At 43.7% G+C, this 25326-nt stretch overlaps 1 protein-coding gene across 21 annotated transcripts in view; it reads left to right on the top strand.

Moving 5' to 3' along the window:
- Positions 1-24354, top strand: part of LOC116044533 (mitogen-activated protein kinase kinase kinase kinase 4-like) — a 34985-nt gene extending 10631 nt beyond the window's left edge. The window contains exons 3-33 of one of the 21 annotated variants that reach the window (XM_035998462.1): positions 1808-1864; positions 5414-5539; positions 5769-5879; positions 5972-6062; positions 6164-6294; positions 6437-6491; positions 6579-6657; positions 7516-7691; positions 7824-7896; positions 8012-8222; positions 8361-8522; positions 9063-9149; positions 9805-10278; positions 11633-11782; positions 13282-13560; positions 14245-14345; positions 14497-14624; positions 14866-14960; positions 15121-15129; positions 16210-16388; positions 16545-16674; positions 17102-17404; positions 18810-18927; positions 19333-19503; positions 19623-19766; positions 20120-20254; positions 20522-20622; positions 20712-20861; positions 20951-21110; positions 21256-21395; positions 21604-24354. In XM_035998462.1, the coding sequence (XP_035854355.1) occupies positions 1808-1864; positions 5414-5539; positions 5769-5879; positions 5972-6062; positions 6164-6294; positions 6437-6491; positions 6579-6657; positions 7516-7691; positions 7824-7896; positions 8012-8222; positions 8361-8522; positions 9063-9149; positions 9805-10278; positions 11633-11782; positions 13282-13560; positions 14245-14345; positions 14497-14624; positions 14866-14960; positions 15121-15129; positions 16210-16388; positions 16545-16674; positions 17102-17404; positions 18810-18927; positions 19333-19503; positions 19623-19766; positions 20120-20254; positions 20522-20622; positions 20712-20861; positions 20951-21110; positions 21256-21395; positions 21604-21687 (4410 nt within the window). In that variant the 3' untranslated portion in view covers positions 21688-24354. Of the gene's footprint in view, positions 1-1807; positions 1865-5413; positions 5540-5768; positions 5880-5971; positions 6063-6163; positions 6295-6436; positions 6492-6578; positions 6658-7515; positions 7692-7823; positions 7897-8011; positions 8223-8360; positions 8523-9062; positions 9150-9804; positions 10279-11632; positions 11783-13281; positions 13561-14244; positions 14346-14496; positions 14637-14865; positions 14961-15120; positions 15130-16209; positions 16389-16544; positions 16675-17101; positions 17405-18809; positions 18928-19332; positions 19504-19622; positions 19767-20119; positions 20255-20521; positions 20623-20711; positions 20862-20950; positions 21111-21255; positions 21396-21603 lie in introns of all 21 variants that reach the window. The other 20 variants (XM_035998464.1, XM_035998460.1, XM_031291788.2 and 17 more) reach the window with 20 other exon arrangements.
- Positions 24355-25326: the final 972 nt, after the last annotated feature.

Below are 25326 nucleotides of genomic sequence, written 5' to 3'. Positions count from 1 at the left end.
CCCGAAAGCTAGCGTTAGCAGCTAACCACCGGTTTGCCGTAGCTTGTTTAAAGCTAGAGACGCATTCGATTAGCATGAAAACATGTCCCAGAGAACGTTCGACTCTGTAAACATATGTTATTAACCCCTAGGTGCATTTTGTGCCAGAATTGTCCTTTAAGCAATATTGATTCCTGTCATAAGAGAAAATGTTGTGGCTGTGAGTCAGTGTTGACTTTCAGTTTGGGGTTTGTAGCTACAAACAAAATGGTGATTTATGTAGTAACATTATGCTTTCGTGTGTGTGTGTGTGTGTGTGTGTGTGTGTGTGTGTGTGTGTGTGCGAGCGAGCGCGCGCATCAGCAAGGCTGTGTTTTATTGCCTATGAACTTTTCATTTGTAAGAAGAAGGATGTGACATTTCTTCCGTCTAAAGTTACACTGGCTTGCTTTAGCTGTTAAAATGGTTTCAAATTAATTTCCTGTTGTTCAACTAATCGACTAATTAATTAATTCACTAATTGTTTCAGTTCAATAATAAATAATAGTCACCAGACTTTCAGAGTCTAATTCATTCGTTTAATTCATAAATCCTATGACCACCAGTCAACTTTTCACTGAAGGACAGTACAAGTGCATAGGGATGAGGTTGACGACGTCTGAGTTCCTCCTGGTAACACCTGTGACCAGTGTACCCAGCAAAGGAGGCTGCATCAGCACGAGCAGGGAGTACATGGGGTGCTGACAGCCATAATGTCAGCTTCACTGTTTTTGTAGTGGCAACCCCTGGGATCAAAGTGGAGAGCATTAAAGGCATTGTAAGTGTCCCTCTCAGCCCCCTCTCCTACCCAGTGAAAAGACAGGGGCCCCTAAGCCTGCATGGCTTTTATTGTCATAATCCATACACTTTCAATTGACTGTGGAATGCACTGGCTGAGATGATGGTGGTGGTGTTTGTGGGGCTGTCCATATGTGTGTCTGAATGTGCATTTCCTCGTGTCCTCCTCCTCCTGCAATCACGAGGTCTGCACAGTGTATTGATGTATGTGTCTCTGATACAGTTGCTGCAGAGACACAGCAGCGCTATCACTGCAGTGTTGTCCTAAAGAGTCAGAAGGGGAATACCCATACCCAATTGGGCCAGCTCCCAAAAAAGTCCCATGCTTTATCTCCTCTTCGGGTTTGGGGATGGGAGGGAGGGGTAGTAGAGAGGCCTCTATTTCTGTCCTTTGTTTATGTAAGGAGTGGTATTAGGGTGTTAGGAGAGCAGAGAAGTCTGGGAATGTTGACTATATAGCTTTGGAAAAATATGCTCATCTGTGGTATGTACTGTATATAGCAAGTTTACTTATACCGTGGGATACATCGGGCTTGAGATTGTAATCTCTAATGAGAACAATTAAACAGTTGAATTTATGTTTAAACCCCAAAGATATTCAATTTACAATGACATAAAGCAAACCACATTTTAGAAGCTGAAACCGCCAAATGTCTGGGATTTTTTTTTTAACAAGAAAAACAATCAATTATTAGGAATTGACAGATGACACTGTGACGCCCAATCTCATGCGACCTAGTGTGAGATTCATCATGGCGGCACCATGCTGCTGCTTACGACGATCGAGTAATTAATTAATCATCAAATCCTTTCGTTGCAATACAAACGTGTCTTTTGTATTTTGAGTTTACATTCTGTGTTTCTGTCAGTCACACGTGCACACACTTCCTTAGTTCATTGATCATCACCTAGTTGACAGTTAATAAGAGTACGATGACTTTGCCAAGTGGAGTGTGGATGCTCACGGTCACCTCGTTTGGTCTCTTCACAGGGACGACACGTCAAGACTGGACAGCTGGCTGCCATCAAAGTCATGGACGTCACAGAGGTAAGCCTAAACAATAGATTGTTCCAGCGTCGACATCACAATGTAAGCATGTGCAGTAGTAGTCATAGTAGTGGTATGCTTGATAGAAAATAAACTAGTAACAAAGTTCTTGGATGTATTTAAATCTTTGCTCTTATTGTCTGGTTAATATTTAAATCGGTAGACATTCCATTGGAGATGACGTCTAAATGTTTTTGAGCTTACAGAGGAGAAAATGCCACGTTCTGTAATGAGTCCTTCCCCCCATAATAAACAGCAGGGGAGGGGTAGAGGCAACAGGATGCTTATTGAGTGAAGTGCGTCATTTAGCGGCCAGCAGGCTGCCCTCAGTTGTGGGAGGTCCTGTCTGCAGATGAGAGAACACACACACACACACACACACACACACACACACACACACACACACACACACACACACACACACACACACCCACACATGCACATATGCAGAAACACAAAGCAAAAGGTTTCAGAGTAGCAGTGAAGGCCAGCGGGGCCAACCACCCACACAACCATAATAATAATGGAGGTACACACACATGCACCAATAACAGGCTTTACTGGTGAATTCTGGAGTCTAGTGAGGTAGTTGCACTTGCGGTGTTCAACATCAAAGTCATAAGTCATCAGCTTCATTTCATCAATGCATCACTGCAATTATAAGGACACGTATCGCTACTGGCATTGTCATCAACATAACTCTGAATAAGGCTACTGACGCAGTGGCAGATGTGTGGCCCTTGTGCCCCGACTTGCCTGCTGCCACTCCTTAAATTAGCCTACGTCATAATGAATCATGAGTGACACACTTATTTGTTATAGAGAATATTGCCCAACCGTTTCCTGTTCTGTGTGATAGGACACTACTGTAGGTGTGCCTTCTAGACATGTAGTAACTTATGGGAACATCTGTGGAAGTCTTTTGTCACATGAAGCAGGTGCCCACTGAGGCTAAATCTGTTCTGCCATACGTTGTGAAAATGAGTGCTGCAGTTGATATTGGGTGTGTGCCTTTAACATTAGCTTGTGCTGCAGTAAATGTCCTAGACGACTATCGTAAGCCATATTTTATTACCTGCACACGATTGAATGATTCATTTATTTGTCTCCACCATTAACATGATAAAGCTTACTTGGTAGATCATACTAATCCAATTTTTCACTATCTTCTGACATTTTATAGCCCAAACAATCAGTTGATTAATTTAGAAATGAATCGGCAGATTCATCAATGAGATTAATTGTCAGTTGAACCTCATGGTCACTCATTAGAAAGAAGTACCTGGATAGATGGAGAATATATTCTTACAGATGTTGCATTAAGTAATATCTAAAGTTACTTTGATGCTAAAACATCAGTGTGTGGCCAACCCAACAAGGTTTTGGACCTAAACTTTATCTTTATCAACATTTCTCCACAAAAAAGAGTCATGCTCATCATCTGTTACCCGATCATCATCGTCATCATCATCATCATCAGCATCACTATGGTTTAGTGAGGCCATGTTGCACTCTCTCCTCTGTCCTGGCTGTAGAGCTCATCCACAGGCACGCTGGCCTGTCCAGTGTCACTCTGACCCACATTCTCATCCCTGCTCCACATTCTCAAATCCAAACACTCCACTCCTTTTCTGTGCCGTCCTATAGCCCTGAAGCTAAAAATGGATGCCTTTCTACTTGGGCTTTATTTAGTTACATATTAAAAGCATTTCCGATCATACTGGTATAGAGTTGACTACACAATTTGGGGCGGATAATGGTTTTGTTCTTGTGTAGATGCTGTGTACTCCTCATCAGTTTGTGACCCAGCGTTTAAACACTTCGTAAACATCATATTGTCTTTGTTTTGAATTGTCATATTGCAAAATGCATTGCGAAGTTTTCAGTGACTAAGAACAGGGCTAACTATATTGACTGTATTAAACAGATTTGTTTAAACTTCTAATGTTGGAAAAGACATGAAAACAAACTGAATTATTCCATAAGTTACACAATGAAAATTCTGGTCCACCACTTTTAACATTTAAACCTTGTAATATGTCGTCTTGAATTGTATCCTAAAGCATAATGCGTGAATGTTATGTTTGAGCTAGTACTACATATTAATAACCTTGTGTGTCTATTAAGCCATTGTTTCCTCTCATATCCTCCGTGTCCTCTCTCTTTTTCTTTCTCTCTCTCAACATCAACATATGATTGTGTCAGTCTTTCCTTCACCGTGTACCTTGTGGTAGCGAGGCTTTCACAGTCGGGAGTGTGATAATCCAACAGCTGCACAGCAGAGAGGGGGGTTGATGGGAGAGGGAGGGTTGGAGGGGGGTGCGCACAACAGAAAGGCTTACGTCAACTCAAACGAGTCATGCAGCAGCAGAATGGCCGCCTGCATAGACAGCCAACTGCCATTTTGCTATAGGTGATGCATGTACAAAACACAGTAATATGCACACATAGCATCCCCTTTCTCTTAATTTCACCTCATTTTTATGCTGTGCAGCCCGGTGATGATTGAAATAAAATCACTGTTAAAATAAAGAGGCACACAGTGTAGTCTGCAGTGATAATGCTGTGGTTTCTGCCCCCCTCCTCCCACTGTACTTTCTATAGGAGAGGCCATGGAACCATAAAGCAAAGCACTCGCAGGCTGACCCCTGCATGTGTTCAATTAGTGTGTCACTGTTAATCATTGTCAAGTTGCTATTGGGTGCAAGCAGGGAGTTAGCACTGCAGCTAGTTGTGGCCTTTTTTTTTATCAAGATGAGATACTGGTCAGGTTTGCTTCTATTACTTGCACTAAAAGCCATTTCCAACAGAGACTATAAACACTGCATTAAAGCTACATCTGGCAGTTGATTTCCCTATGGCGTTCAGTATCTACAGGGCCCACGTGTCATTATCATATCCGTTTTATAGGTTGCTTTTGATTTGTAAAGGTATCCATTTTCTTCTGATTTATTACTCTTCCATTAGGTGGCCCTACACCCATTATGCATGATATTTACTATGTTTTTGCATGTAAATGATAAAGGCAGGATTCTTAGCTTTCCTCCCAGCTCTAAGCAACTCTATTCAGGATAATGTCTGGTACTAATTGATATCTGTAGGGAATTCGCCATCGATCTAATTTAGTTGCTTGTTTTTTTACAAGGGATTACCGATAATGGCTACTGTACACATCAACTCACAATGAGACTCACTCATGCATCATTAATCTCTAAACAAAGGACTCATTTGCTAGTAGACAGACGACTCCTACTGCATTGTTATATAGCTGGGTCCCAGACGAAAGATGAATAAGGCCTAACCAGACTGAAATGAAACCACACCACATAGCTTGACACTTGCTACGACCCTAAGTATGGAAGTGAATTGATTTGGATCTGAAATGAAATGTCACTTAAGGCCAAATGATGATTAAAGGCCATTGCCACACAGTGATTATTGTATTTCATCAAAAGGATTTTCCAGTGGGAGGACAAACACACTATTGTCTGTTTATAACTCTGTAATGTGTGTGTGTGTGTGTGTGTGTGTGTGTGTGTGTGTGTTTAGGATGAAGAGGAGGAAATTAAACTGGAGATCAATATGCTGAAAAAGTATTCCCACCACCGAAACATAGCCACCTACTATGGTGCTTTCATTAAGAAGAGCCCCCCAGGACACGATGACCAGCTATGGGTAAAGTCCTCAAATCCATTCGAGATATTAAGGTTGCGTAAGAAGTATGGAAAATATGTAGCTGCCGTGATTATTTCTTCCACCAACTTTCCTTTTTCAATTATCTTAAGCTCTATGATCCCTAACCCTCTAGTATTTTCAATTTGTGTTTAGTTCATTTATGTCATGTTATTATTGTATGGCCATGTATCACTGACTTATCTTCTGATGATTCATACCTGATTTTTAGTTGGTGATGGAGTTCTGTGGAGCTGGTTCGATCACAGACCTGGTGAAGAACACCAAGGGGAACCAGCTGAAGGAAGACTGGATCGCTTACATCTCCAGAGAGATCCTTAGGGTGAGCTCATCCTCCTCTCCTCTCCTCTCCTCTCCTCTCCTCTCCTCTCCTCTCCCACTCATGTCCTGTGTGTGTGTGTCTCTCCTCTTCAGGGTCTGGCCCACCTTCATGCCCACCATGTCATCCACCGTGACATCAAGGGCCAGAACGTCCTGTTGACTGAGAATGCCGAAGTCAAACTAGGTGAGTGGTTTTTCCCATGTGTTTGCTAACTTTTCCTCAGACCAGTGTCTGAGGTGTACAACACTTTGTTGACTGTGGTCACTCTTAATTACTCTCTCTAGTTGACTTTGGCGTGAGTGCGCAGCTGGATCGGACTGTGGGGAGGAGAAACACCTTCATCGGGACCCCTTATTGGATGGCCCCCGAGGTCATTGCTTGTGACGAGAACCCAGACGCTACATACGATTACAGAGTAAGAGCCTCCATACAAGTCTAAAGCACTCAAGACTTGTAACAGCAAAACAGGTGTATCGCAACTGTAAACACCTTGATTTGTCTGAACATGTGTGCATGCTGCGTTTTTTTTGGTTAATGGGTGTCGTCTTTTCACGCAGAGTGATCTGTGGTCTTGTGGTATCACAGCTATTGAAATGGCTGAAGGAGCACCACGTGAGTACCAGTTTTTCTTAATATTAGTGTTTTTGTGTTGGTTCAGTCTGTTGAATTCTTAATGGTGTTCTGTGCGTCTTCTTCCAGCACTTTGTGACATGCATCCAATGCGTGCGCTCTTCCTTATTCCAAGAAACCCTCCTCCCAGGCTCAAGTCTAAAAAATGGTGAGTACCAACCAGAAAAGGTGTGTTCTCTGTGTATTTCTATCCTTTTCAATCCAATCCCCCCTTTATACATCTTGAAACAAGTTTTTTAAAGATGTTTTATGTATATATTTCTTACTTTGCTTCTTTGTGTGTACTTTCGTGCATTTAGATTTTATCTCTGACCTCAGACCAGGCAGCTACAGAGGCCTTTTCCTCTGTGCTTTGCTGCTGAGCTAAACATCTGTGGTACACCTGCTCTGGCAGTCTCAGCCTCTCCTGGCACGCACCACAGCGCTGCTTTGGACGCAGTGCAGAAAAAACTTTTTTTTTTTTCCTCCGCTAGCACTAGAGCTGAGATGAATTGCTTTCTATTTTTAACAGAAGTTGTAGTATGGCCTGGCTTCTACATTATGGATCCTATCTTGCATTAAATAATGCGTTGCATTGATGCACATTGTTTTGCTGTTAAATCGTTAGATTTGTTTAAATTGTTTGATTGGGGGCAGGTGCAATGGTGATGATAATTTCATTGTGCTGCGCCCCATATTTCAGAGGTTTCATGGTTTATATGGGATGAAAGGTTCAATGCTGCCTGTCCACATGCATAAACCTCAATTCACACAGAAAACCAGAGGCTTTGGAGTGTTTGGGAGACATGAAGCGAGCGAGTGTTGCTAGGACTGATGGGTCATTTGCAATCAGAGCTTGTTTGCAGAAGTGTCCGTTTTACTTAGGATCCTCGGATGTGCTCTATGCTTTCATGGCTGAAATATTTGTCTGGCACCCGCTGTCTCTTTTTATATGTCACCCTCTCTGTTATGCATTGTTTCTCTCTGTTGACTCTTCTCCCCTGCTCTTCCTCTACAATCCCCACAGGTCGAAAAAGTTTTTTAGTTTTATTGAGGGCTGTCTGGTGAAGAACTACACGCAGCGCCCCCCGACAGAGCAGCTGCTGAAGCACCCGTTCATCCGAGACCAGCCCAACGAGAGGCAAGTCCGCATTCAGCTCAAAGACCACATCGACCGCACCAAGAAGAAGAGGGGAGAGAAGGGTGCGTCTGTCGGTCTTTGTCTTCACTTGCGAACTTTTTACTTTGCTTCCATTTTTTGATGTATTGCCACTGAAATCTCATGTCATCTCTCAAGCCAGTTTCTGGTGTGATTTTTAACTTTTTCATTTACAGATGAGACAGAGTATGAGTACAGTGGCAGTGAGGAGGAGGAAGAGGATCCCCCAGAGCAGGAGGGAGAGCCCAGGTATGCTCTAGTAGTTACAGCACTTGTTAAAAACCTACTTATTGGAAGGCATTATGATCTAAACCCAATGTCTTTCTACTCTAACCGGTATGTCCCGATTCCTCCCATCGTCCAGCTCCATTGTCAATGTGCCAGGTGAGTCAACGCTGCGCCGCGACTTCATCCGCCTGCAGCAGGAGAACAAGGAGCGATCAGAGGCGCTCCGCCGCCAGCAGCTCCTCCAGGAGCAGCAGCTCCGGGAGCAGGAGGAGTACAAGCGCCAGCTACTGGCCGAGAGGCAGAAACGCATTGAGCAACAGAAGGAGCAGAGGAGGCGGCTGGAGGAGGTAGGATGATTATAATTTTTTTCTAGGACATTTGCTTCTGTCATGCAGCTCTCAAGAGATGAGACTGATTCTGACTGCCGCAAAATCATGTTTTTTTGTTGAGAAATGTTGAGATTTCTTTGTCTTCTGCTCCCACAGCAACAGCGGCGTGAACGGGAGATGAGGAGGCAACAGGAGCGCGAGCAGCGTCGGCGCGAGCAAGAGGACAAGAGGCGCATCGAAGAGATGGATCGTAGACGTAAAGAAGAAGAGGAACGCCGGCGGGCTGATGACGAGAAAAGAAGGAACGATCGTGAACAGGTCAGCTTTAAAATAGTTACTTAGAATGTCTACAGTGGGGGCGCCTGGTTAGCTCACCTGGTAGAGCATGCGCCCCATGTACAGAGGCTCAGTCCTTGTCGCAGCCGCCGCGGGTTCCCCTCTCTCACCCACTTTCCTGACTTAAGCTATCCTGTAAATAAAGGCAAAAGAGAGGTCTTCAAAAGAGTGTCTTCAGTGTAAGTGAGGACTCTATGGTCTCTGGCACACTCATTTCAAGATGGAGTGGAGGTCTGTCCGTTCACACCAGATGGGTGGAATTTGCTAGTTGTTTAAAAAAAAAAGGGGGATGCTTTTTAATGAGTTTCAAAATTCTATAGATCCTTGTGCAGTCAGGGAGCCAATTCTTAGTATGTAAATTTGATGTTGACTGCTGGCTTAAATGTCTTCTGTGAGATTTTCAAATTGTTGTTTGAACGGGACAGGCAACGAACCTAAAAGAATAACAAATAGAGATGAAATGCAGGAGGTAAAGCTGGACATTGTACAAACTACACTTTGCGCCTTTGCTTTGATTGACAGGAGTACATCAGACGTCAGCTGGAGGAGGAGCAGAGACACCTGGAGATGCTGCAGGAGCAGCTGCTCCGTGAACAGGCCATGCTGCTGGTCAGTCTCACACACACACACACACACACACACACACACACACACACACACACACACACACCACATGCTGCACATTATAGTAATGTTAAAACATAGTTTTTTTTATATAGTTCAGATTACAGTAACTTGTGCATCAAAGTTCAGTTAACCACTGCAATCAAAGATCTCTTCAGATCATAAACTTGTTGAATAATTTATACTACAAAGAAATGTTTTATTTCTCCATTGTAACACTTTGCCAATGCATCCTCTTCCTTTTCTTCACATTTTGCATTATTATTGTAAAGTAAACCAAATCAATAATTTGCCAAAAGATTGTAACTCCAAAGTCTTCTTCTGCATTTTTTATATTTCATTAGATTTATTCTGTTTCCCTCAGTCTGCCACATGCATTCTACTTGCAATAAGGATTAATGCAGTATGTTTTTTTTAATGTAACTACAAAGCACAAGTTGGCTTCACAGTCAAAATGGAAGTACTGGGGTATAAAACAGGCAAATGCAGTAACAAAGTCAGTCTGTATACAGTGTGTTTTTAAGAAAAGGAATTAAAAGAAGGTGCAGATTTTTAGTCAGTTGGTTTGTCAGGCCGACACATGCTGCCAGCTCTCCCGTCTCTTCTCACCACCTTCAATCAACCCCACACTCTGCAATAGGAGTTCAAGTGGCGGGAGCTGGAGGAGCAACGCAAGGCCGAGCGACTCCATAAGCGCCTGCAGCAGGAGCAGGCCTACCTGCTGTCGCTCCAGCACGAATCCAAACAGTCGCCTGGCGACAAGACCAAACTCCCTTCAGACCATAGCAAACCTCCACAGACTTCCTCCCTGCCCCCTGACAGTGTCCTCAACACAAACCCTCAAGCTCAGGTCCTTGACAGTACTGTTTCTGTAGCAACATGCTCATATGATTCCTCCAGAGCACTTCAGACAATCTCCTCAGACAGCCCTAAGTCCCATGCAGCAGTGCCAGAGAAGACTGACTCTGATGAGACATGTCCCAGCCAGCTCTCCAACTCCCTCAGCCCTCCTCATACTGAAACCCCCACTGACTCTGAACCTCGCCAGGCAGAGAGTTTGGAGCCCGATAGGCATGCAGAGCCTGTCAGTCATCCTCCTCAGCCTATCAGAGAGGTGAACCTCCTCCTTGGCTCTGCCTACCCCGCTGCCTGCTCTTTCTTCTTCTTGCTTGTCTTCCCACAGCCTCAGTGACTATGATAATAGGGGTGGTGCGAGCAGCAGATGATGGTTTTCTTTAGCCCAAATAGTTGCATTTCATCTGGCATTTTCTGTTGTGGATGCTGTGGCGTTGTTCCAAAGCAAAACCAAATTTGTTACAACGCAGGCCCTCTCAGCCAGACCTTTTGAATGAAACAAGCGGGGGGTACGATGGAGAATAGAGACCCAGAGGCTCGCAGCCACCAGCAACCAGCCTTTTTATGTCCTGAATAAAACGGAGCTCTTCTCCTCCACTCTCTCTTGGCACTCGCTCTCACTTGCACTGTTGCTAGTCTCCTTGACTACTAAAACCGTTGGATGTTTTCTCAATTTTCACTTGAAGCAGGCTGAGCAAGAGAAATAATCAGTTTATAGGTTTGGGTGAAAGTGGAAAAATAAGCAAGATTCACAATTGACATCTTTTAGGCTCCATTTTCAAATAATTTCTTTATATCGTTTCCCCGTGGAGATAAAGGTTATTCATTTCTTGCTTACACGAGCATCCTTAAGGCTTTTATTATTTTTAGTTCCCATAATTTTTCACTTTTATCTATTATCTTTTGAGTCCAAGTACTCCTTTCGTCCTCCTCAGAACATTATAGATCTATAAGTGTTAGGAATTTCTCTTGATCTTTAATGGCCGACCTCTGAAAGTCTTCAATATGGCTGTTTTGTTTTTGTGTGGATCGGGCCATTGCATGTGGATGGCTGAGGCCCAGACTAACATGCAGGACACCTAAGCAGTGTCTCCCGTCATCTACAAGGTTGTTCCGTGTCATTAACAATGATCTTTTCCACCATTTATCATTCAGATGTAATTTCAAGGATGTACTCGTTTGAAAGAGTCCTGTCTCCAGCTCTGTCTGTGCACATGTACCTGTGTCTGTACGGCTGCCTTGAATGGGTTTCAAGCATGTTTATTATCATCGCCAACAAATGTTGTTTGTCAGTTAAATATGAAGGTTTCTGAGTATGACAACAGACTCCTAAGGAACAGTAATATTAGAAAAAAAACCAAGGAGATGGGAACCATTTTTAATCAGAAAATATCATCTGTGCCATTGACCAGTAAATGTGTTGTGTTCCCTGAATATGCAAATATCGGGTGCCCTATTTCATGGTCTATACACACATTTAATCTTTGCCACTGTTATTTTAAACTTTAGAAGTGGTTCCCTTCTATTTGGATTTTTATTTATGTTATGTCAATCATTGAAATATTTCACCTTACCCTCATTCCATCTTTGTCCTGTACAAACCCTCATCCCAGGCCGACGAGCGATACCGTAAGAACATTCAGGGCTCCCCTCAGATTGCTCCTCCTCCCAAGCAGCCCCCTCTGCCGCCCCGCTCCTCTGAACCGTTCTCCAATGGCAGCTCCTCCGAGGCCTCCGCCATGCACCGGCCCATGGAGCCTCAGGTAACTCCTCCTCCCTTGTCTTTTCCTCTTCCTCCTGTCGCTCTCTTCCTCCCTCACTTCTGGGTTTGTCTCAGTTGCAAGGTTTTGTCAAACAGCGAAGCAACAGCGGGGTCAGTTTTTGGGCAGAAGGGCGGTGAAGTGTATATGGAGACTGTTCAACTGTTGGACCCATGTTTTAGCCCTCATATCTTCCTTCTGTGCTGAAACATTTGGGGGCTTAGAAAGTAATCTGTAATGAAACGGTCTATAACAAGCATTTTCTACAAAGAATAAATAGTCATTTCAGGAAATGTGCTTATTTGCTGTCACTCTCATATCTATATGCTAACAATTAAGCCACCACCAGCAGCTGGTTAGCTTAGCTTAGCGTAAAGACTGGAAACGGGTGTAGACAGATAGCCTGGCCCTGTCTGAAAGTCACAAAATCTACCGACCAGCACCTCGATAGCTCACTTGGTAACGTCTCCTTTGTTTAATCCGTGAAGTGTAAAAACGACACGTTGTGGTTTTAGCTTCATATTAACAGACATGAGAGGGATAACGATCTGCTCTAGCATATTTCCCAAAATGTGGAGCTCTTCCTTTAAAGTGCCCATATTATGAAAAAAAACACTTTTTCTGGGATTTGGGGTGTTATTTTGTGTCTCTAGTGCTTCCACACACATACAAACTTTGAAAAAAATCCATCCATGCTGTTTAGAGTGAGATACGGTTTCTGAATGTGTCCTGCCTTCAGTCTCTGGGTGAGCTGTTCAACATCGGCATGGCTTGTGACGTCACAAGCCGAAACGAGCAGGCTAACCGCAACCATTAGCTCGTAGCGTTAGCATGCAAACGCTAATGCTAACGCTAGCATGCTAACGCTAGCATGCTACCTCGTTCTCAATAGCAAAGCACTGCTACAACACACACAAGTTCACCATAATCTACAAAAGAACTACTTACATGTGCGCCCTCATTTAGAAGTCTCCCAGCTAATCCTACCTTGTAACTGACCGAAGTTGTAGAAACAGCCTTTCTTTTACTGTCTATGGAGAGCTAGCTAGCTGACATGATCTACATCTGAGCTACAGGGCATGTGCAAGTGCAATCAAAGATAGTACAGAAGAAGAAAAGAGGTCTCACTCTGTAGCTAAAACAGAGACCAGCTGAAAAGAGGATCTGCAGCAGTGAGAGAGAGCGGTGCAGTACAACACAAATGTGTTTTTTGAAAATTAAACCATGTAAACCTATTCTGGTACAACCTTAAAATACAATTATGAACCTGAAAATGAGCATAATATGGATGCTTTAAGCATTTGTATCAATCCAAAGCCCAGACAATGAATCACATCATCACGTTGTGTTGTGCTTTGTCTGCTGTATGCATCTGTATCTATCTAAGCACATGTATGTGAGAAAGCCACACACATCTTCCCCCATGTCTCACTGTGTTGTCTGCTTGTTTCACCTCCTCCTCCTCCTGCTCCCCCCCCCCTTCCTCCCTCGCTCCCTAAAAGGTCCAGTGGTCCCACCTGGCTGCTCTAAAAAGCAGCAACAGCGCCGCCCCCTCTCCTCCTCCTCCTCCGCCCGTGGTCTCTCGCTCCCAGTCCTTCAGTGAGCCCGGCGGCGTGACCTCTAGCTTTGCACAACTCCACCTGCGTTCCCAGGACCCCCACCATCACCACCACCACCCATCGCCCGCACGCACTGACCCCCAGCCCCAAGCTCCCCTCCACCACCCTCAGGCCCATACTAGGGCCGAACACCAGGCCAGCAGCGAGGAAGTACCTCCCAAGGTAAGGAGCTGATGAGGGCCCCCTACTCCCCATCCCTTTCCTGCCCCCTCCCTCGTTCACTTCTTCTTCATGCCAATCACTCGACCTATCGTGCTGTTTGTTTGTGTTTGCCTTGATGTGTTCAGTCTCATTTCCTTCAACATTGAACACTGTTGTGAAACACAACTACTATAAGTTGTGGTTAAATTAAACTACTGTAGGAAACTTTGCATTTCTGTGCCAGCAGGCGACTTTGCACATTTAAAACTCAATAATGATTTAACATGATGTCAATAAACAACACAATAAACCAACCTAAATTAGTTCTCAGTGTGTAGTGGGGGTGCTGGTGCTGGAGAGGTCGTGCCATCACTAAGAATATCCATGTGCTTTTTTAAGTGCTCAGTTGTTGTGGGTTAAGAGGTGCTCTCGTATTGTATTTCACTGTTTGGTTTTGATACATCACTTCAAAGATTATGTCCATACACATGGCATGCTGGGTTTATCCAATTAGTGGATTATAGTGGATATGTTGCCCTCTCTGTTTCTTGTCTTTAAATTCTTGTATTCGATAAGATCAACTGTAATTCACAATGTTATGCTCAATGTCTATAGCAAAAACATTGAATTGAGTACACTTATCTGTTTTTCTTGTCATACACATACCTGCCACTATGTGAGGACATTTGAACCTGTTTCCTCCAGGTGCCAGTAAGGACAACATCCAGGTCTCCGGTACTGTCGCGCCGAGAGTCCCCTCTGCCGTCACAGCCCGGCAACCAAGGCGGACAGAGGAATGTTGGCGGGTAAGTAAAGAGACCTCACGATTCTCTCGTTTGATACTTCTTTTCTAAGTTGTGAGGCAGTTGCACACATTAAAACCGTTTAAAGTTGGAAAAGAGTATTTTAGGAGCATTATACTTGTGCTTGTTAATGTGACGTTGTTCTCTGTGACAGTAACGTGGAGCAGCGGCCACTGTGGGACCGAGTGGAGAAGCTGCAGCCTCGACCAGGCAGCGGCAGCTCCTCTGGCTCCTCCAACTCCAGCTCCCAGGCCAGTCCTGGTGACCGCTTTAGGCCACGCTGTGAGTCCCCTGGTACTGTACTCAGCAACATTTCACTACCTCTACTAACTGCTTATTAGCAATTTATCATTATTACTATAATAACACCATTCTTACTCATTACTATGCTGTGCTATCTGCTCACGCTCCGGTAGGTTTTCTGCTGTTATTATACAGCCGATTAAAGATTGTTTGAGAGCCAACTTTCCTTGCCCAACTCTGTTTCCCCTCACTAACTCTCCCTCCTTTTGTTCCCTCAAAGCTTCCTCCAAATCTGAAGGATCGCCTCTCCAGCGGCCTGAAAATGTTCCCAAAAAACCAGATGAAAAGAACCTTGCCAGGCCCACTCGACCAGCTGTAAGTCCAGTGTTACTGAAGTGCTGGTTAAACTTGTTTGATGCTGAATAGGTGAAAACTGTTTTGTGTCTTTCTCTATTTTCTACTACTCTAATTATTCAACCACCTGGTGCAACTTCTCATGAATCCAATGGTTCGTGATTGTTGGGGAACCTCTTAGGGTGATGCGGTAAGCCTATTAAATGAGATTACATTATCACACCTATGCTATGCTTGCACCATTGCCCCACTCATTGCATTATATGATAACAGTTTGTGATGAAAGAGCTGTTTCTCCTAATGCAGTAATTCTTACTTCTGTCATTAGTTACTGTCCTTTCTGCCTGATAACCTTATGCTGGTGTCTTTCCTCGTGGCCTGCACAGTTTTTTTTCCTCACTTAATTTGCTTGTTGTCGACCAATGGCACTACGAGAGTTAACCCTCTGCAGCAGCTTCCTCAGCCTGCATTTGAATGCGACCACATTTGAATGTAAACACTCCTCCTGTTTCCTTGTACTTGTCAGAATTACTCCTAGTCTCACCTGGCTGTGTTGTTGGATAAATTGTGGCACATTTGCTTTGTTGAGCCTGTCTGGGAAGCATCCCTCCTCCCTTTCTTGCTCGCCACTGACCTTAAAAGACTGCACTGGAGTCTGCAAGGAACAAGCCGAGGGCAACATGGTTACAAGACGTGGACTTTAGAGGTTACACTAATCTAGGAATCAGAAAACAATTAAACTATGATCTCATTACTTGATTTTCCAAACATTATGCCACTTAACTCACCGTATCCTAGAACAGACTAACTCAAATCCTAGCCCAGGTTTAACAAGGTTTCAATCTGGCATTTGTCTTTTCTGTGGCCTCTAATTGAAACATACCCACTCAAGGACAGGTCTATTGGTTAGAGAAAAATGTACTCTTGGTCTAAAAATAGACAATGCAAAAACAAAAAAGATGGCAACATTTTCTACTCCACGTACCCCAGAGATCTGAGGCTGTAGGTATATGTAAAACATTTTAATAAAGTGAGGAGGGATGACTTCAAGACTTCAGGTTGTCTCGAAAGCAGGAGCTGTTATGCAGTATTTAAGATGACTTCATTTCTTTAAGAATTAATGTGTGTATTTGTGTGTCGCCAAATTCACTTGGTAGCTTTTTGATTTGGTCGGTGCACAAATTTAGAACCTGACAAGGGGTCATTCTAGACAACCTGAGATTTGCCAAAATATCAGACTTGTGTCTTTTCTCCTTACTGTCCCTCTTAGGATCTGACAGCTCTGGCCAAGGAGCTCCGCGCAGTAGAGGATGTGAGGCCTCCCCATAAGGTCACCGACTACTCCTCCTCAAGCGAAGATTCCGGCACCACTGACGAGGAAGACGATGAGGAAGTGGACCAGGAGGCGGGAGAGGAGTCCACCTCAGGAGCTGAGGACTCCAGGGCTGGGTAGGTAGAACTGTGATGATGATGTGTCAAAGTAGTTTGTTGGCCCACGCTGTCTGTTGCATTTATCTTTCTTTGTAAAAAAGTATTCTGTCACTTCTCAAGTGTTGCATGGCTTTTCTGCATGACTGTTAACACTGGTCTGGTTACGGACATCAGATATTCCCATGGCTTCCGCAGGAGGCTGAGTAACGGCGAGACGGAGTCGGCTAAGACCATGCTGGTTGAAGACTCGGAGAGCGACCAAGCCATTACACCCTCCAAGGATGGCACGCTGGTCATCAGACAGGTAAGAGGAGGAGACTTGGAGGAATTGCCCACTTCTTAGTTTAACATCAAGATAGTTCTTGTTAAGTTAAAGGCACATTCTGCTTGCATATAGTTGATAGAAATGTAATTTTCCTTTTTCTTTATCCAGTGTAAGTGTTGTTTATCCACTCATTCTCCAACATTTCTTTTTATGTTTTTAATCATAATAGATTTGCTGTTTCACATTTCACATTTACAGATGGGTAATCTAATATGTCAGAGTGATATAGATTGCATTTAATGCGACATGCTCCTCAGTGGTGGTCTCCAGAGATGAATTTAACGAATATCTTGTGTAGAGGACAGTAAATGGGAGTTAATACGAAGCAGCAGACTAGCAGGCAAACATGCATCTCTTTCTCTCCACCTGCTTGCTCGAGCCCAAGTGTTCCTGTTCTTGCTTCCAGAGCACCGTTGACATAAAGCGGTTGGTCAATCTCTCCTCCTCCTCTCCCTCGGCTGGCCCTGGTAATTTCCTCGGCCAGCCTCAACCCCCCAGCCACGGCCTCGCAGAGAAAAACGGCTTTGCCGGCCGCATTCACCACCTACCAGACCTTATCCAGCAGAGCCATCACTCCCCTTCCTCTTCCACAACCATCCCTTCCTCCTCTTCCTCCTCCTCATCATCTTCCTCCTTCCCCTCATCATCAAGCTATGCCAGTCCTGCCATGTCCCCACAGAACCCCCTGGACAAGCTCATTGCTATAGAGGTATGTCACCCTCACATCAGCGAGACAAACAACGGAGGAATGGACTGTTGCAGAGTGGTACAGGCTTAGACATGCACAGTAAGCAGATTTGGCTCAAGTAGCAGTTGCATGTGTTTGTTCTATCTAGTTTGTGTCCAGAATGATAGGATGAGGATTTACCGCTCCAAGACTCCCATAGAGAAGTATTATTAAGTGTCTGGTTGTTTTTGAAGTTTTTTTATATGGCCATCCTCTCCCTGGACTTGAAGCTAGGTAAAATAAATTATTTGCAAATGTTATTTTCTTTAAGTTATTTCAAGCAGGATTGGGTAATTTACCTCTGTAGCAAACACACCATCTCCAAGCCTGTACACACCCAGCGTCCAGTCCTTGATTGTTGGTTGGAGCCTCCTCTACACTGCCCACCCCCCTCTGTGTCGTCCTGGCTTCACTCTGGCTCTCTTCTGCCCCCTTCTGGCTTGGCTATCACCTCTGGTTCTGCAACCTCCTTCCCTCCTGCAATTCTCTGCGTTGCACTGTGTTGCTGCTAACACTGGTGCCTTCTGGTGGTAGAGCATGGTCATGGCATGGAGGAAACTAAACTGGAGCTTCTAGGGTGAACTATGAACTAGCATCTCTTAACATTGCAGTGTTGGGTGATGGCATGGCTGGTGTGATGGTAGGGGTGAAACGGGGCTATATAATTTAAATATTTAAATACGGAATGGACTGCCAGTCCTCAAGCACACATGACCTACTTACAGAGAAGAAATCACATTTATTTTTAATATGTACTATTATAGATTACCGCCTCTTTTGTGGTGTGACACATGCGTCGCAAACAATGCTCATCTCTGGTGGTGGAATTACTAGCCTCCTCTGTGGAGCAGCTTTTTCCTTTAACACTTCACAACAGCCAGTGTGTCGATCATTTCTCATTTCTCTCCACACATTTCTTCTTGTCACACGTTTTTCCTCTCTAACGTTTCTGCTTTAAAAAACCTAACATAACTGCACGTCATCTTTTTCATTTCATTTGTCACAAACTTGAATTGCTGTGCCAACTATGTATTCCCAGTTGTTTGTGTCATAATAATGTAGTTTGATTGAACACAGTTAAGCTGAATGCTGTTTTGAGCCCCCAGAGGTAGAACTGTAACTCATACGTTCAAAACAGAGGGGGCCTTTTGCTATTGTAGTTTATAAATCTACAGTCATTTTTATTTTACAAATCAGTGTAACAATCATTTTTGGACCAAAGGCCTAATCTCTGATTGTGTTGGGCACACTATTTCCTGTCAGTGTTACAGTTGTGTTGTCTCCTCACTTCTTTCTAAAGTTACCTAAATGATTAAAGTCCAGTTTTCTACATTGTTTTCTATGCTGGCTAAGAACAAGTTGAACAATGTCTTTAAATCTCTCTCAGTCTCAGTCAGAAAGCAACTCCATGTCCAAACACAAGTCTTCCTCTTCCTTCACTCCCTTCATCGACCCTCGTCTTCTCCAGATCTCTCCATCCAGCGGCAGCTCCCTCAACAACATGGGTAGGTCGACAACTAACTAAGCGAATGTGTTTATGAGGGCAGCTCAGTAATTAAAAACTGTTGAATGTAGTCTGTGTCAGTTCCCCTTGAGAGAGTTTTTATGAGCAGTAGCTTCTAGGCCAACATTTTTTCCTGCACTGATAAAGAAATTGTGAAACATCTGAGCTTGAGGTGATGAGTCAAGTTGAACGCTGTACAGTGTTATGCCAGGGGATATTGTCAGTATAGTCCCATATACTCTTTACTGTAACAACTACAAGATTGATGGTAATAAACTGAAGAGATGGGGGAAGATAAACGCACCATGTACATTGAACACATGGTGTTCAAACCAGGCACCAGGTTGTTCATTAATAATGAAATCACATGATGGCATCTAGCCTGACCTCTATGTGCACCCTCCAGTAGCATTTGGGCCGGACGGACGGCTTGCAGACCCGCTGAGGTCCGACCCGTCCCGTAAAGGCTCAGTGGTCAACGTCAACCCAGTCAACACTCGCCCGCCCAGCGACACGCCAGAGATTCGCAAGTACAAGAAGAGGTTCAACTCTGAGATCCTGTGTGCTGCACTGTGGGGTAGGTTATGGCAGTGTGCTTGCAGTGCTTGCTCAGAAACACCTCAGAAGGGCGGTTGCTTGTTAAACCTAATCTACTCTGGTATCCATCAAAGCTCTACTAACTATTGCCTGTTCCAGGAGTGAACCTGCTGGTGGGAACAGAGAGCGGTCTGATGCTGCTGGACCGAAGCGGTCAGGGGAAGGTCTACCCTCTGATCAACAGGCGACGCATCCAGCAGATGGACGTCCTGGAGGGACTCAATGTCCTGGTCACCATATCAGGTACACGTCTTTGGCAACTGAACACACATATTGTTTGTTTTTTTTCATTCATTTTCAATCATGTAGAAGTAGTGATGAAGGTTTGGATGGATGGATGGCTGGGTGGTTTTATTGGTTGGACTGTTTAGAGTTGCTGTCACTTCTGAGAAGCATCTTTTATTTTTTTTGGAGATATATAATGCCACAGTCTGACCCATCTCAGAAAACGTATTGTTGTCATTGCGTTGTCGCTTGCAACACTGACGGCTAGAAACCTTCCGTTCACATGCCGTCCACGGTGTATAAATTGTGACTACATACTGTAGCTGTGAAAACCATATTTATTTCTCTCAATCAAACTCCACCTCCTGCAGGTAAAAAGAACAAGCTGCGAGTGTATTACCTGTCGTGGCTGAGAAACAAGATTTTGCACAACGACCCCGAGGTGGAGAAGAAGCAGGGTTGGGTCAATGTGGGCGACCTGGAGGGTTGCGTCCACTACAAAGTCGGTACGTTTCCTCGTCTGTCACAGATTCCTGAACCTAAGAGAGGGGTTTTTTTCTTTTCTTTTCCCAATATGTTTAGGTAGGACTTACATTTTTGCACAACATCGAAGAACATACAATAACAATACGGCCGTTTGAAATTAGACATTACCTTGACATACATCTCTACTCACATACACAAACACACAACCTAAGAGAGGGTTAAGATTTGTAAATAAGGCCTACTTTAAGCAATACTATCACTCACAAATGACTCCCTTTTCATTCCAGTGAAATATGAGAGGATTAAGTTCCTGGTGCTGGCCTTGAAGAACGCTGTGGAGGTGTACGCCTGGGCACCCAAACCCTACCACAAATTCATGGCATTTAAGGTAAAAAGTGGTCATTCTGCAAGTAGAATTACACACACCCAAGATGTAAGTTTGACCTGACTAACTTATTTCTTCATGGTTGTCTTTAGTCTTTTGGTGATCTGGTGCACAAGCCTCTGCTGGTTGACCTGACAGTGGAGGAAGGCCAGAGGTTAAAGGTCATCTATGGCTCCTGTTCAGGCTTCCATGCTGTGGATGTGGACTCTGGTGCCGTCTACGACATCTACCTGCCCACACATGTAAGCACTTCAGCGCAGTCTGTTCATACCTTGTTTTTTTGCCCCATGTGCTTTACTCTCTTAACTCTTCCTCCTTATTCTTCCCTTAGATCCAGACCAGCATTCAGTGCCATGCTATCATCATCTTGCCCAACACTGACGGGATCGAGCTGCTGGTGTGTTACGAGGACGAGGGTGTCTACGTCAACACCTACGGGCGCATCACCAAGGACGTGGTGCTGCAGTGGGGAGAGATGCCAACTTCAGTGGGTAAGCGGGGCCATTATTCTCATGCTCAGTCTATTATCTGTTCTTCCGTGAGGGAAACTGTGGTGTCTTCTTTAAATTTAAACAGTCTAATAAATCTGGGCACCTCTAGTCATCCCTTCTGTTTTCTCCCTCTGTGTCTGAGCAGCCTACATTAGGTCAAACCAGATCATGGGCTGGGGTGAGAAGGCCATAGAGATCCGCTCAGTGGAGACGGGCCACCTTGATGGCGTCTTCATGCACAAGAGAGCCCAGAGACTCAAGTTCCTTTGCGAGAGGAATGACAAGGTGATAACATAAGTCTCTGTTGCCTGCCTTCCTACTGTTTCTCTCTATTTTCCAACTATCTCAATTGATTTTCAGCTCTGTTGTCCTGGATAATATTCCACAAACAATACATGTACCCACCACAGACACGAAAAGGATCACAGCCTTTACCTCCCTGAGTACAACCCGCTGCATCATGTTTTTTTTCTTGTTGTTCCTTGTCTATCAGGTCTTCTTCGCTTCCGTGCGCGCCGGAGGTGCCAGCCAGGTGTATTTCATGACGCTGGGACGCTCTTCCCTCATGAGCTGGTAGTCGACATCCTACCACACCAGCCAACACGACGACCATACCTAAGCAGTGACCAACAGATGACGATTGTGACTATGACCAACGGCGACGAAGAAGAGAACAGCCTTGAGCATCTCGATGGAGGGAACAGCTTCCTCTCAACCTGCTCGGGCAAACAAACAACGGATAGGACTGTAATCATGAAAAGAAGCCAGGGACGGGTGTGTGTTTGGGGGGGGCGAAGAGGTGCGTTCTGTCCATGTCCACTGAGTGTACTAGTAAACTATATTACGACAACACAAACCCCTGATGAGCCTCTAGGTTTTTCTCACCCAACCTTTGAGCCGATCCCCTCCTCCTCTTCCTCTGCAGGACGTGGGATCTGTTGCCTGTTGATGGTGAATCTTTATGTGTCATAGTAAAACTTTGCATCCTGTATGTGTGTGAATGGAGAAAACACTGAGCATGTGAATGACTGAAGGGACTATTAAAGAGGCTAAACGTGGCTGTTACTGTATCGAAGAAGGCAAATACGTTATGTGCCACACCTTGAGTGTAGCCGTTTGTAGCTGTGTCTAGTCCAGGTCCTGTTGAGGTGAAATGAATTCCTATTCCCACCACGGTAGATTTCAATGTCAAGCATGTCATTTAACACTACTTCACCGCCACATAAATAAGGCTTGACATGTAAATCTGCCTCTGTATCTTCACTTTTTTTTGCCTTCTCCTTAAAGTGAAGATTTTTTTAAGGGACCTTCTTGATATATCCATTAAATACAGGGTACTGGATATCAGCGTGTACATACTAACTACATCTACCTTGTAGGCTTCAGACTCTCCCAGGTTTTACAGACACTATCTCGTCTTTTACCACATTGCCTCACGTACTGTAGGTTATGTCGGACAGAAGTAGCCCTGTTTATGACAGCATGTTGCTTTGGTGTTATCGACTAAATTAGCTCCAGTTTTTCGTACACTGTATATTTTGTATGTGACTTGCTGCACATAAATAAAGCATAAGAATGCAGGACACACCCATAGATGAGTTTTAAAGGAAAAATCCACCCTATTTATCAAGCTGTTATTGTTGCAATTTGCTTCTCTGGTCAACCGGCTTTCCCTTAATCTGCTTCGTCTATTGCAGTTGCACACATCTACTGGAAATATGAAAACACTCCAACCAAAACCACAAATGGACCCCGAAATGTGAGATGCATAAACCAAAAGCTGTTTTTTTATTATTATTATTCAGGTGGATTTTCCCTTTAACATCAGTCATAAGTAGGGCTAGGATAAACTGTGAATTAGACATGCAGAATTAGCAGGTGGTCATTAAGGTAGCATGGAGGCCAGTGGGCAGAAGGGAATAAAAGGCAGTGTGCATAGATCCAGGGGGCTGAGAAGAAGCTTTGAACATCACACTCCACAAAAAGGGGACAAAATCAGGATGAGCTGATTGTCCTCCATCTGCACAACGTTTGAATCTCACATTTACACTATCATCCAAATTTAAAGGAGACTTTTTAGCTTAATGTTTAGCTAAACAGTTTGCCTTAGTAGGGTCTCCGGCTTATTAAAACTGCTTGAAATCCTCTGCAGGTTTAAAAGTTAAAAGTGAAGAAGTTTGGATTTTGTGTACTGTAGAAACACAATGATGGACCTCCTTTTGCCATTTTGAGCTTCAGACAGGCAATTAGTTAGTTTACTCAGTCCAGTCTGGATTGAAGAGACAAATACTTTAACTGGATCATTATTCCATCCCAGAATTCAATTGGCATCGTTTTTTACATTTCTTCCTCTCATCCTTTTAAACCCGAATGACAAGGCAAGACTTGTTTGTCACATTAGACATCATGTTCATGTTAGACCGTCTCATTCCCCCCTGCAGCTGTGTGTATGTATAAATGAGAAAACTATATAACAGGACTCATGGAATTTGCAAGGTCGTTACCCCAAACCCCCCCCCCCCCTCCCCCCCCTCCCCTCCTAAACTTGACTCTTTGACCCTGCTCTCAGTAAAGGTGGTGCCTTCACTGTCCAAGGTGGGACCTGCTGGGAGCTGCAGAACATGGGAATGAGATGCTTTCACTGTCCTGATCATCTGTGAAAGGCAAAGAAAGTCACGTTCTAACAGCAGTGTTACAAAACCACTTCAGACGGCGTGAACTAAGCGGCATATTTTTAACTCTGACTTAGTTTTTAGTCTTGTTTCTGCTATTTTTATTATGTAACCCTTCAGACAAGTATGCGACTGCAGTGGTTTTTAAATTGTAATGCACACCTTATGTTGGAAATGTTTACAGAAGCAATTGTTTTGTTAAACCAATGTGCATCGATATGAATATTTATGGTTTATTTTGAGGGCAGTTTTTCCCTTTTTTTTTGTATTTTGTATTCCCTTTTTGTACTATCATTTAGACGTTTGTGTACAGGAATAATTAACTTTTGCTCACGTCTAGAGTGTGATTTCACAGATTCCTCTACATCCTGCTTAGTGCACAGTGTGCCCCTGGCTGTGTGGCAGCATGGATCAAATGTTTTCTACCACCCAGGTGCCAGGTGACATGTTCCCCCTCAAACGTCTCTCTGCCATGCCTCTCTAATTTATGTCCTCTCTGTGTGTACTATGGGAATTACTGTATTTTCCTGAAGGTCTTTTTTTCCATTGAATAAAATCAGAAGTAATTTACAGTGTGGTGTCGTTGATTTCAATAGGTAGGATTCCAATACAGTCCCTGTGTTACAAATACTACTACAGTAAAAGTACTTATTAGCTAAATCTACATAAAATATCAAAAGTAAAGGTACTGATACATTGTAAGTGTATGTAAGTAGTATTTTGTACACTGTTGGGTTGTTACATCTATAAAAATGCTTGTTTTTTTTTTAGATACTTTTTTTGGGGCATTTTTAGGCCTTTATTTTATTAGGACAGCTGAAGACATGAAAGGAGAGAGAGAGGGGGGATGACATGCAGCAAAGGGCCGCAGGTCAGAATCAAACCCAGGGCCGCTGCTTCGAGGAGTAAACCTCTATATGTGGGTGCCCGCACTACCAACTGAGCTATCCAGGTGCCCAAACTAAAGTTGTCATATAAATGTAGTGGAGTAAAATACAATTTTGGAATTTGAATTGTAGTATTAAATACACATTTATGTTAAAGCCCATTTTCTTGTATATCACATCTAAATATTTGCTTGGCTTGCCTGGTATCAACCATATTAATGCACCTGTTCTATAGCCTGGCAATTTTGACCTTCCATAAATCTTCACAGGGTATCCATCATAGATTGTATATTAATATTAACAGTCATTGGTATCCACCCCATACTCTGTTCTAACACATGCCTCATACTATTGTAAATGGTTAGTAAATACTTATAAAACTTCCTATTAACACAACATTATATCAATTTAAATTCTAGAAGATCTCTATAAATTAAATAAATAAATATTCCAGTGAGGAAAAAAACTCCTGCCCACATCCCCCATTTAAAAACGTACTCTTATTTATTTTAACCACGAGATGGCGCCGTTGCGCACTTCACGGCCCTTCCCACATATGCTTCCTAAACATGTTGGCAGTTTAGTAAAGTTGGCCTCTAAAGCCAGAAGGCAACTAATACCATATAGTTTCCTATTTACGCCAACCGTTTAATAATG

Source organism: Sander lucioperca, chromosome 24 (genome assembly GCF_008315115.2).
Source record: "Sander lucioperca isolate FBNREF2018 chromosome 24, SLUC_FBN_1.2, whole genome shotgun sequence".
Taxonomy (NCBI): Eukaryota; Metazoa; Chordata; class Actinopteri; order Perciformes; family Percidae; genus Sander; species Sander lucioperca.
This window is presented reverse-complemented; position numbering and strand designations above follow the sequence as displayed.